The 13355-nt window shown below is 44.7% G+C and overlaps 1 protein-coding gene across 1 annotated transcript in view; it reads right to left on the reverse strand.

Moving 5' to 3' along the window:
* The window catches only part of tbx15 (T-box transcription factor 15), a 32963-nt gene extending 19809 nt beyond the window's left edge, over positions 1-13154 (reverse strand). Inside the window, exons 1-3 of the mRNA XM_035604860.2 lie at positions 12546-13154; positions 5943-6156; positions 3164-3265 (exon numbers count right to left, since the gene is read on the reverse strand). Coding sequence (XP_035460753.2) covers positions 3164-3265; positions 5943-6156; positions 12546-12735 — 506 coding nt within the window. The 5' untranslated portion in view covers positions 12736-13154. The remainder of the gene's footprint in view (positions 1-3163; positions 3266-5942; positions 6157-12545) is intronic.
* Between the last annotated feature and the right edge of the window lie 201 nt (positions 13155-13355).

Raw genomic sequence — 13355 nt, forward strand, 5'->3', positions numbered from 1 at the left:
AGGAGGGGGTCGGAGGAAACGACTGGGTTGCAGTCAGCGATTGTCCCCGCATGTATCCGAACCAAACGTCAACCACAAAGAGAGATTTGAAAAATGACTAATCTCCTGATTTGATGCCAGTCTGCACTTGTACATAGGCCCGGTTCAAGTATAGAGCCTGAGTTCATCGGGAGGAACACGACCTTGTGTGTGTTTTATCCATTTTGAATATGTCTCTAATTGTGTGTGTGTGTGTGTGTGTGTGTGTGTGTGTGTGTGTGTGTGTGTGTGTTTGTGTTTGTGTGTGTGTGTGTGTGTGTGTGTGTGTGTGTGTGTGTGCGTGTTAAAGCCGAGCTGCCGTTTGCTCCGATACACAGTTGAAAGAATGAGCAAGAAGTTTGGCCTCCGCCGCGCCCGGCGGCCTCGGAGCTCGGAGGCAGGAGCCGAGCGACCGTCCACATGAAAGCGCTTGTGTAATATATGGAGATTTAATGAGCGCGGCACCAATGAGACGTCGCTAAAGAGGGGGCAGCGAGCCCAAGTAAAGCACAGTCGGTTCCAATGAAAGACCGTATTTCCAGACCAGCAAAGAAAGAAAAGAGAAAAAAAAGAAACTCCTCCACGACTGTGTGAGACACGCCAGTGACAGCTCCCCGGCTCCAGTTCGCAAAGCCCTGTGGTAAATCCCCCCCCCCCCCCCCGGCCGGGAAGAAAATCCTATTTAATTTTACAAGATCTTATGGCCTCTAAAGAAGAAAAAAAAGAAATCCCTCCGTGAAGTCTTGATTCGCTGGTGGGAGAGAGGAGAGGCGGCGGGGCGGAACGTCTGCTGGAACACTTTGACGTTAATAAGGACAGGACGCAGGAAACCCCAAATAATCACTAGTCACTTTTATTAGTGGCTTGTTGTCAATGCAGACTTTGTGGCTTTTAATTTCTTTCTGACTAACCGTGGGTTTTCTTTGGTCAAATGTAATAAATAAGGGCATATATATATATATATATATATATATATATATATATATATATATGCGTTGCACAACTCTCAAGTCTCTGATCAAATATTCACTCCTGCATTGCGACGCATAGAAAACAAAGTAACTTCCTGTAAACATGTTTTATGTCTTTCTGCATTAAAATATGCCCAGCTGCTGCCAGGAGACACTGTCCATACAAATCTTCATACACGGCCGAGAACGCAACTCAACTGAAAATCAACAAAAGAAACAACGTGCCACAACATCTGAATGTGCCGGTGAGTTTGCTCCTACATACATTTTGGTAACGTGAAAAGTAAACAATGCGGGAACTAGACATGTTTTATTTAAGCCGTTAAAATGTCAAAGCATCTGCTCTAAGACGTCCAATCAAACATCCTGAGGATTTTCTCGGTTCTCTTGCAAAGACTCTGTTCTGAAACCCGAAAAAAGACCACGTGCGAGTAGCGTCGTCGTCACTACCATCTGACATCGGACGCCTCCGCCGAAGAGAAGCTGTTCCAGACGTCTCATCGGAGGAGCGAGTCTGGCGGATGCGTTCAATAATTTAAAATGATGGCCCTCGAAGGACGTTACCCAAGTTGAAATAGGAAAAAAAGGGGTTCCCTAACCCCACTGTCCTGGTGCATTAAAGGGGCAGTACGCGAATTTGGAGAAAGCTTGTTTCTCTCTTTGTCGTTGTTGTGATGTTACTGCACGCGACATCGGGTACGGGAGTCCGACGCACTAACAACTAGGTCGAAACTGAGGAGTTGCAGCGCCACCCGCTAGCACATCTCTTAGGATGTGTGGTGCGGTCCGCACCATTTTTTTGGTTTACAATTTACAGAGCCAGGGCTGAGCCGAAAATCCACATTTTTTGGGGGGGGGGGCAGACAGAACCAACAGCTAAAGCGGACCGTGAGGAAATGTATTAGCTTTAGAAATCGCTTACTGCCCCTTTAAATACTCAACAGAAAACTAAATGTGTATTAATCCACAGGTGAAAATAGTCCCTGTGCGAAATGCACAGTTTACTCCGGTTTGAGCAACGTCTGCTAAAAGCCTGTCGTAGGAAATTACAGGTAAATAAGTCCGATTGTATACGCACCTTATTGGTTTTCCATGTGTTCATGTTCAAATATATAGAATATCCTTTCAGATGACCTGTTCCCACCTTTGCCAAATCAGGTTCATTGGTCTGCTTCACTGTCCCATGGTTGTCTGACTTCTGTTTCTGAGGCGATTTGGTTTAAATGTCTCAAAAAAACAAAAACAAACCATCAATTCCACCCCCCCCCCCCCCCCCCCAAAAAAAAAAAAAGCTACTACTGGCAGCCTTGATACAAAAAACAGCCGAGCAGCAGCATCAGCTTCTCTGAGGCCCTCACTTGGTCCGACCATTGTAAATGAGACGAGGCAGACTCTGGGTTATTTGCCAAAGTATTATCACTTCATAACACGCGGCCACAGCCTGTATCTGCATCAGCGGCTGTAGAAGAGCCGCCCGGACCCAAAAACCTCCCAACGCGCTTCTCGGCATCCGCAGCGCACCTCCGCATTTCTGCCGTGAAGATGAACGCGAGCCACGAGAGCAAACCGTATCGAACCCCGACAGACGCCGACCGCTGCAGCAGGTATGAAGCGGTTGTCAAGCGTCGTAAATTCCCTTTCCATCCCAACCTCCATCCCCCCCCCCCCCCCCCCCCCCCCCCCCCCCCCCCCCCCCCCCCCCCTCGTTTCCGTCATTAGACCTGAATGTTGAGAGTTATCCTATTTGCAGGCGGCCTCTGGCTCCGCGTGCTCGGGCCAGTGGGATGATGATGAATACATTTCAATCTTCTCTCTCTCTCTCTCTCTCTCTCTCTCTCTGGCTCCGACTTCAGGGACCGGGCCCGTTTGGCCCGGGGCCCCTCGGTCTTATTGCATATCCAGAGAGATCCATCACGCGCAAAGCTTTCCCCCAGGCACATGCACAACTTTTTTTAATCACTCTCTCACTTCCACGGATGCAAGTGATGGGGAGCGCCAGTCGATCCGACCAACTTTTTGGTCCGACGCTTGAGGAGAAATCATTCAGACACGAGCGTGGGATAGTACGCGAAGGCGATTCGACTCAATGGCAGGTTGTGAGTGATCGTCGGTGTCCGACGTCACCTCCCTTCGTGTACAGTAATCTGTGTGTGAGGGGACGTCACCGTACGTACCTGTATCTCTTGTTGTCCACGGGCACGATGTCCATGGCGATGTAGTACTGCTGGTGAGGGTCCAGTCCTGCGATCTTGACCCGCATGGCAGGAAACATCCTCCTGACGGCGAGGGGAGAAAAAACAAAACGACGAGTACAGTTCAGACTCTCTCCTTCGGCGGGACATTAAGAATATAGAGAGATAACAACTGACGAAAAAAACAACTTCTCAAACTGAGACGTTGAGAAAAAAAGATCCTGCACAGATTCAATTTACACGAGGATTCTGATTTAATGCAGCTCTCACTTCGAGGTGGACGTCTGCTCCACCTCCTTGAAAATACTTTCATATCAGGTCCCCTATTAAAAGAAATCATAAAGCATATTACAAATGTTACACCTACATTATGAGCAGACAATGTGAAATACTAAGCTGGGGATACCTCTCTGGGCTTTTTTTATATATATTTCATAATAATAATGTTGATTATTACGTAGAATAGACTGATGAATCATCAAGATACTGGGTTCACTTGCAAATGCCTGACTACGACGAATGATGTTTATTCAGTCAAAGCTGTGAGATTATGAGGAGCGTTTATGAACATTTTTCAGATGATGCGTTGAGACAGAAAAACTTTCAACCTCACTTTAAATCTCTGCCGACTGATGAACACAGAGGTGTTTGTGCAGCGTCTCCTCGAATTTATAAACGTCTATTATGATTATAACTAATTCTCAATTCAAAAAGTAGGACATTTTCCATTTTTGTCCTTTGGGAATTTCTACAATTTCCTTTTTTTTGTGTGTGTGTCGTCATGCTGCTTTGACCTCTGACCTTTGAAGTCCAGGGAGATTAGTCTGCCGTTGTGTTGTATCTGCTTATTTTATATCATAACAATTAAACAGTGAACCTCAAAATGCCTTCATATGAATACGCAGAAATGTATTTTTATCATCCACTTCCAAAGGTGTTTGAAGCTGCAGGCGACAAACTGACACAGACCTCATGTACAAAACCAACAATCTAAGAAGAAAAGGAGGGGGGGAGGGGGGGGGCACCTTTATTAAATACATATTAAATAACGGTGTGTATGTGGAGAGGGAGACATTTCGACTTAATTCCTCCTTTGCACTTCAAACGTGGAAGTTTTTTTCCCTTTTCATTTGGAACTCGTAAATCCGGTCCTGCCCTAATGAGAAGAGAGGGGCTGTTCTCCTGCCCCCCCTCCCCCCTCATGCCCCCCTCCCCTCCTCGTGGTTTTATGGGCTTATTATGAACAGGCCCGTGAAATACACATTCGCGGTCGCTTTGTCGAGCTCGATATATTTATGAGCTGATCACCAATTTAAAGTTCAATTTATTAAAATGAAAATATAGCCAAGACTAACTAGAGGAGGAGGGGGAGGGGGAGGGGGGTGGGTGGGGGGGCGACGTCAGAGCTTATTTCAATGTGAAGAACAGATTTTAGTTTCATTGTAAAGCAGCGTAGGAACATAAAAATAATCTGATCTCTGGTTTTTAAAAGTTGGGCAAAAAAAAAATTCAATCGCAGGTTTAATGAACTGGAACAAACAAGAAAGATCAGGCACGATTATGGCACACACTACAAATACATAACCTGCATATGTTCTGCTACAATTAAAAAAATAATTTAAAAAAATAAATAAATAAATTATATATATATATATATATATATATATATATATATATATATGATATATAGGCCAAATGGGTTTTGTCTGGAAAAAAATCCTTTGCCTGACCTGCTGCACAATTACGCAAAAAAAAAAAAATATCCCACATAAATTACGAAAGTAGAATTGAACTATTTTGATGTATAAATAATCAAATCATAGATTGATCAGTAATCTCCCTCATTATTATTTAAAAAAAAAGTTATTTCTACGCTTCTCCATGGAAAATATGAAATAAAGTTGCTACAAAGCAAACAGCTGCTTTTCTGTAAATGTGAGGAGTTTGTTTCACCTCGACAGAAAACTTGGACTCGCTCATTTAAAAAACAAATCTCTTTACAGACTCCGAACGATAATAAAGAACTTGTTATAGGAGGATTAGAATTATAACCGAAGTCATATTTGGCCCGATCTCAGTCCAGCGGCGACGGGAACAGAGGAGGGGGGAACGCGCGCAGGTCCCGGGGCGCATGGAGCAGACTGAGGGGGGAGAGGGGCTTCCTGCAGGATCCGCAGGTCAAACTCCTGCGCTGACTGTTGGCCCGAGTGTGTGTGTGTGTGTGTGTGTGTGTTGGGAGGAGGGAGATTAATTAGAATCAGCTCTCCTCATACCCCGACATGCAGGAATAACCTGCAGCGTCACGAGGGGCCTGAACGCAGCAGAGCGGCCTGCATGTGCAACACATTAACACCCTGCAAACAGAGCGCAGCTCAGCGTGTGTGTGTGTGTGTGTGTGTGTGTGTGTGTGTGTGTTTCCTTTAAAAAAAAAGACGCATTTGTGGGTCGTTGCGTCCGCAGACTTTAAATCTGCACATTTAACAAATCTGTTCGTTTGCACGATTTACCTCAGCGCGAGGTGTCATGAGCCTCATGCCTCGTGAGAAATATTTCAAAAAGAAAAAGGAAAACCGTTCATAATGCAACAGCGAAGCCAGCTGGCACTCTGCTCTCAAAAGGATGAAAATGTGTTTTTCGCGCAAATCGCCTTTTTACGAGTTGCCTGCGCCATAAGTTCACCGCACGTAAACCTTCCACCTGGGCCACCTCCAGTGTGTGCGTGCGTGTGCGTGTGTGCGTGTGTGTGTGTGTGTGTCCATACCTGCCCGCCTTGGTGATGATCATCTCCGTGCCGATGTCGTGGAAGCGCTTCCACAGGTCCGCGCACTGCAGCTCCACCTGGATCTCCTCCATGGAGGAGGCCGAGCTGGGCGACGGGTCGCAGGGGCCGGGGGCCAGGTCGGCGGGTGAGCCGAATGAGCACGACGTCCTCTCGGCCAGACCCTCTCCGTCCGAGCCGGGACTCGCCTCTGAGTCTAAAAAAAAAAAAAGGGAAGGGGGGGGGGGGGGGGGGGTGAGGAAGAAGACGATGAATGAGGAGGAGGCGTCTCTGAAAACAGTGGAATTAAATGCGCCTTTTGGCTTTTGGCGCAGGGAACTTGGCACCGCGGCGGCTTCTCTCTCCGCTGACTCCAGATCACCTGCCGCCTGCAGCCTGGACCGACGAGGGCCGCGCTTGGCTCAGCTCGTCGCGGAGTTCTCTGGTCAGAAGCAGAATAAACGACGCGTAAAAAAGACTTTTTGAAACGCAGTGCAAGAGAATATTAAAGTTTTAAATTGGGCCACACAAGAGAAGGATTCCGATGGGAAACGTTTCAGCGAATGAAGTTTCCCCCTCTGGAGAGCTCATGCTTCCGGAACCAAGTTTTAACAGACTGGACCAAATTGGATCATCGACCCAGTTACATAGTTAGAGTTATTCTTTTTTCTTTTCTTTTTTTTTTTTAAAGGAGTGAAACATTTCCAGACCCACAGCAGAGTTTTCCATCCGCCTGAAGCCCCCAGACACCGGGAGGACGAGCCCGACCAACAGGCCCCGTCAGGGGGGACAAACAACACAAAACACCGCAACAGTTCATCGATGAATCGGTTAGTAATCGACTACTCAATTAATCGCCAACCATTTTTTTTTTTTTACAATTTATTAATCGGTTCAGGAAGTTTTTATGAAAAAAGAGAAGAGGCAGAATTCTCTGATGTCAGCTTCTTAAATGTGAATATGTTCTGGTCCCGACATTTTTGCACCATTTCATGGATCAAACAACTAATCGATTATTGGAGAAAATAATCAACAGATTAGTTGATAATATCAAAATAATCGTTAGTTGCAAATTACACCAGATTCTGAACCCAAAAAACGTCATCAAAAAAATCTACTTGAAAAAAGAAATCGACTTCAACCTTTAAATGCCACTTTATATTCAATAGTACATGACTGATTTTATTTCAAAATAAATTAATACAATTTAAAAAAAAACCTTTTGGTTTAAATATCACAGATTTTCCAGCTCGGATGTCAGATCTTCAATCCTCGACACCTCAGAGCTGCAGACACAGTCGCTCTCATTAGATGAACCACACACGAGCTCTTGTTTCACCTCTCTCGTTTATAGTTGAATATCCAACTACCCCCACCAGCACCAGCACCGGCAAAAACACATTAAAATCTAATAATTTGTTATTTATCGAGGACCCTGACAGGAGGAGGTTGAACTTGGCCGACTTACAGGGGCACCCAAATATGATTATGCAAATGGCCGAGCTGCTGAGAGAGACTGGACAGCGTCCCAGGCACAAAACCGCCTGGAGCCCCTGGCCCGGGACCAACGCCGCTGGAAACCAGAGAGATGGAGGGATGGAGATATAGGACGAGCAGAGGGAGGAGGAGGAGGAGGAGGAGGAGGAGGAGGAGGAGGAGGAGAGACACTTTCCATCATCTTCTGGGGGAGAGCTTTAAATGTCACTCACACACTGTTCACACACACATTTGCAGATACACACTCCAGCTAGTCAGCTTCCTCCTCACTGACCATACACACACACACACACACACACACACACACACACACACACACACACACTGCTAGTGTTCTCGTATGAGGCCAATGAGATTGAATCATGCAAAAAGAAGATATTGATCCGATTTATCATATTCTTAGTCATTTGTTTATGTATCCATAAGTTGTAAAAAAAGTGTGATGTTTTTAATGTATTGCTCTAATTATGATTTTTTTAATTTTCCACCTCTATAGATTTTCAGTCCGAACCAAACTGTCTGATGTCCTGAGGCAACGAGGCTCTGGTTCTCTCAGCATCAAGCTGTTTTTGCAGAAACAAAGTTTTGCGTCAAGAGTTGTTGGATATTTTTTTTTTTTGTAATCATAAATCAGCAGGTCAGTTTTGTATCATGGAGACTTGTTACTGATTAAAGCCATTAAAAAAAATGCATTTTTTGCCTGAATTGTTTATAATTCAAAGGCCAAAAAATGAGTCTCCTCACACTGTTGCTTTTCCACTGTGACACGACTTGACACGACATTAGAAGGAAAAAAGACGTGATATTTCTGGCTTTCGACAAAAGCTGAAAGCTGCTTGAATAGTCTCTTCAAACAGCCTGAAAAGCCACATTGAGAAACCCCTCCGCCTCCCTCCCCCTCCATATCTACTGCAGGCATCTAAAGAGCTGCATGTCGGTGTGTGAGACGCAGGTGTTCGGAGGAAACGGTCGCATTCCACATGGTAAAAAAAAAAAAAAAGGCTGCACGATTGAAGTGAGATAATTTGGCAGGAATGCCTGCAAGACGCAGAGGAGGGAAAAACTCTGACTCTGCCTGCATGGCCGTCCTGTCATCAGGCTGAAGGACCTGTCCTCTGCCACTCACCACACACACACACACACACACACACACACACACACACACACACACACACACACACACACACACACACACACACTCTCGGGTACATGTCAGTGGAGTCCAGCATCAGGCCTATTGCCAAGCACTTGAGTTATACATTGTAATATTTAGTCCAATTTGACCCAACATGGAATTTTTATATCAAGATTTTTGTTTGAGTTGGAAAATAAAGCAATATTTTTGTGTGTATATTTAAAAGCTGAATGAATGAAAAGGCACATTTACTGATGATCAAAAATGTGCTCACTCAGCAGAACGCTGCCCTGGTATCTGCTGTGGATTGCCCCCCCCCCCCCCCCCACACACACACACACACACACTGGAGGCCTGTATCTTGCGGCCGAGGGGCTCCCTCCCTATCAGCTCACGCCAGGCCTCATTAAAAATGAGGCAAACGTCCACAGTCGGCCACTAATTGGTCTGAATTGACTCGAGTCGCTGCTTCACATCAGTTCACATGCGAGTTTCCACCACAGCAGTTTCCGCTGAACTGCAGAAGAGCTGAAACGTTCACTTATGCTTGTATAGATTTTATGAAAACATTACAGGAGGAGGAAGAAGAAGAGTCTCTGATGAAGTAACAGAGAAGCTTTAAATCACAAAAAAGGGATATTTCTGTGGTGTGGTGGAGAACTTTTATGAATCAAAAGAAGTGTTGTATTAAGCTAACCATTTTTTTGTTTATTTACATATTAATAATTATCTATAAGGTGCGAGAGGTTTTAAACTGGGAGCTGCAGATAGATGTTTTTATGTGATGTATGACATGCATCGTCTCCAACAAATGATCTTTCAAACCTGGTTTGGTTTCCATCTTTCCAAACCAGTGCAAAATATTTTTTTTAATACAAAAGGTTACATGTAAAATATATCAGGTAACATTTTTGGGAAACTTGGATGAATTGAATTCATATATGACCTGCAATATTTCCATTGGTGTGTGTGGCGCAGCAATAAAACAATATCTCAACTTTGATTGATTTTTTGCATATGAAATTTTTAAGAGGTTTCACATATAATACAGTCACGCTGTAGTTGTATCAGTGTGTGTGGTGAAATGATGCTTATGAAGTTGATATGAATTCGCAGCAGATTTATGAAGTGCACAGTAGCGACCTGCCAAACATGAAATCACTGAGTAACCTAATCAACAGTGTGAGCACCTGTTTCCCCACTGATGGAGGCTCGGGCGCCAATGAGCATTAAAAAAAAAACGTACACACATCTTTTATCAGGCTGCAGGCTCAACTAAAAAAAAATACACTGAAAGGAGAAATAATAATACATAATAATACAGTAATCTTGATAGATTTTAATTAGCAGGGGAGAGAAAAAAGCCAGATGTTTGAATTAGTTCTGTGCGTAATCTGCGCGTAAAAGTTTAACTCGTCACCTTGTAAAGCGCATAGTTTGGGTCAGGCCTTTGGTAATTGGCATTACATTTTTATGTTATACTAGATGAGGTTGAACTTGCTTATTGTCGTCTTTAGGGGTAAAGGTGATGGAGATGTGGTTGTCGTATTTTTTGAGGTCTATAACAAAACGACTTTTTTTTTTTCAAGTGAACTGTTCCGCCAACTGTCAAACGCTGCGCCGGTAAGTCAGAGCTCGTGCAAATCTCAGTCGTTCTCTTGTCTTTGGGGCTAATAAACGTGTTATACGAGCAGCCGCGGCCTCCAGCCTTAAAAAATATAAAATCACTCCGTTAAGGATTCCTCCAAAACCGCATAATCTGACCACAGAGACTCGCTGTGTTCTTCGGTCACCGCTGCCCGCCCGACGCGGAGCGGGACCACGACGATGAACCTGCCAGGAAAACAGGCCTGCTAATGAGTGGGGGCATGTAGGGGGGAGGGAGGGAGCGGGGCAAGGACCGAGAACTGGGTCGTTCATTCAGTTCACAAATCCTGAAATTATACCAGGAACAAAAGCAGGGAGAAGATGACCAGATACATCCAAAAATAAAAAGGTTCAAAAGCCGTTCTGCGATTTTTCTTTTCTCGAATTGTCTATGACCCACAAACGAGTCGTTCGCCACAGTGCAATCAGCCACACAAACAGAGGATCAACAGCCGTAACCAAACTACAAACGTGATAATTCATACGACGAAAAGAAAAGAAAATCCTCCCTTCTAGTGATTTACTCCTCTTTCTCCTGTATTTGTGTTTTATTTGTCATTCCACAGAGCGGAGAGGAGCCGTGCGTAAAGGCGCAGCGCCCCGGAGGTCAGACTGCAGCGTCTGCCTTTGACCGTCTGAGCAGCAAACAGACATGGGGGAAAAGAACTTCACGTCTGTCTCTGTCTCTACGTTTCTACAAAGATTTCATGAGCTGTGAAATACATATAAGATACTGTGATTTGTATATTTCAAGCTAAATTAAATATTCAGTTATTAAGAGTGAGCCTCGTTTGGATCCACAAGCCGCACGGAGATTATTCTTTTATTACCAGATCTGATCATTTATTTTGCAAGATGACAACTGTACCTAAAACGTATATGTGGTTAAAGGCTGAATTATCTTACATTTTCAAAATTATTATTATTATTTTTTATTTGTGGCTCAGGCTGAAAGTGAAGCTCTGTAAAGTGTCAGTTTTAAACCCGGAGCTCAAAGCGAAGCTTCGTGGTTAAAAGTCATTTCATTCATTTCTGTTTGATCGGTTCATCTTCAAACACAGAAATCAGAGTGTTTGAGTTGAAACATCGAGCAGACAGAATATTTCATTACACTTGTGATGAATTCATTCCCAACATGGTCCAATACAAAACATTTAATCAGCAAAAGAAACACAAATTCAAAAAAATCTAAATTTAATAAAATTAGTGGTGGCAACAATTCCCAGTTTCAAAAAAAGAAAAATCAGTTTGACACAAATAAACTAAATTTAAATAATATTTATAAGAATCTGTTTTTTATGTTGAAACCCATAATTGGTCATTTATTCATTTATTCATTCTCACTCGCCGTGTTCCCCCTTTTTAAAATTTAATATCATAGTTAGATCTAAAATAAGGAGTGGTTTTGTTTTCAAACGTGAACATTTCTACATGACAGTGTGTAATGTATTCTCATTTTCCATGGTGGCTGCATTATTATTGATATCTGAAATCTTTTAAACCGATTCCACGTTTGTCACGAATGATGGAGTCTTGGATCTTACTTATTATATATATATATATATATATATATATATTTCTCCATAGCTGGAACATATTCGATGGTTCTGCTGCGCGTGGACGCATTTAACTGCACAAAGCAAATCGCAATTTTGCACATGATGGAGCCGATGGTAATTCCTTGGCAGCGGACTATTTAAGTCGTACTTTTCTTTTTCTCTCTTACGCATGGATGGATTATATATTTCATGACAATGTGCAACATAGCCGAGGCCCCTCCGCGGGCCCTGCAGCCGCAAACTGCAACACAACTATGTGTGACTCGCTGTTGTGATGAATCGCTCTGATGTCACTCAGATCACAACACCAGTGTGTAAATCCACCAGTCCGGAGTCAGACCGCCAAGAGGACAAAGAGACACTAACACTTGACATCTAATCACTTCGCCATGTGTTGTGTACGAGTCCTAAAAATAGTTTTAAATGTTTTGTTTTTCTATGGTTTGGTTTTGTTCCTGATGCCAATTGGCACATTGTGCGTCTTATTCCCTCACATGTAAATCTAGACTTTCTTTGCAGCCCATCGGGTTTTATAAGATACAAACTACAACAGTGAATCAGATCGGTCTTTGTGCAACACAGTGGAATCTCTCGCCTGCTCTGAAGAAGAAAAGACTCCACATGTACACGGAGACCGTGGAGCTTTCAGCTACATTCGTGCCCTTGTCTCTGGGGCTGGGTCACTGAACGTGTGGAGCCATGTTTTGACCCGGGACTCGTCGCTGCAGCGACACAAAGGAGAGATCCGTGCATGCACATGCCACTGACCCGGGTCCATATCCAGACAGTGCGCCGCCGCGTCCTCCCCGTCCGTGGCGAGGCTCTCCATGGACAGCTCCAGCTCCTTCTCCTCCCAGCCGCGGAGCTTCCTCTTCTTGTTGGAGCCGATCAGGGCTTCCACGGAAAACGCGTGCGCTCTCGAGCTCAGAGCTGCGGCAGATCGCCTCCTCTCACTCATTTCTCTCAAGAATCCAACCCGCAGAAGTGAGGGAACGCGGCGGGGAAGACAACAACAACAAAAAAAAACGCGCACCCTTTCTCCGTCCGTCCGTCCAACGCCGCGAAGCACGAACTACTATACAACGACAACAAAAAAGTGCACACGTCAGTGTTTTTTGTTTTTTACAGCGCGCCGCGCAAAGAAAAAAACCCCCTCACCAAGTGTCCACAAAGTTTATAATCCAAACTGTGACTTAGAAACGCCGCGTCGAACGTGTGGAGGCAGACTGTGCCATCCCCGGGCCCCCGCGCGCGTCAGATCAAGTCCTTGACAACGGTTTGGTTCGGATGCGGTCTTCTGTCTCTCGCTCCTTCCACCCCGCTTCTTTCTTCTCCTCTCTCTCTCTCTCTCTGTACCCCCCTGAAAACTTCTCTCTGATTGATACTCACTTCTGGAGGAGTTTCTTTTTTCCTTTTTTTCTTCTTCACCAAGCTCGCAGAGGGGCGGCCCTATCACTCCCCCCCCCCCCCCCCCCCCCGCCCCACCTTGTCAAATCCCCCGCGCGTCCAATGAGAAGTGAGGAAAGACGGCTCAGACAAAGTTGTTCCGGCCAATGACGACCGAGGGACGCGCGCGTC

Source organism: Scophthalmus maximus, chromosome 14, assembly GCF_022379125.1.
Source record: "Scophthalmus maximus strain ysfricsl-2021 chromosome 14, ASM2237912v1, whole genome shotgun sequence".
NCBI lineage: Eukaryota > Metazoa > Chordata > Actinopteri > Pleuronectiformes > Scophthalmidae > Scophthalmus > Scophthalmus maximus.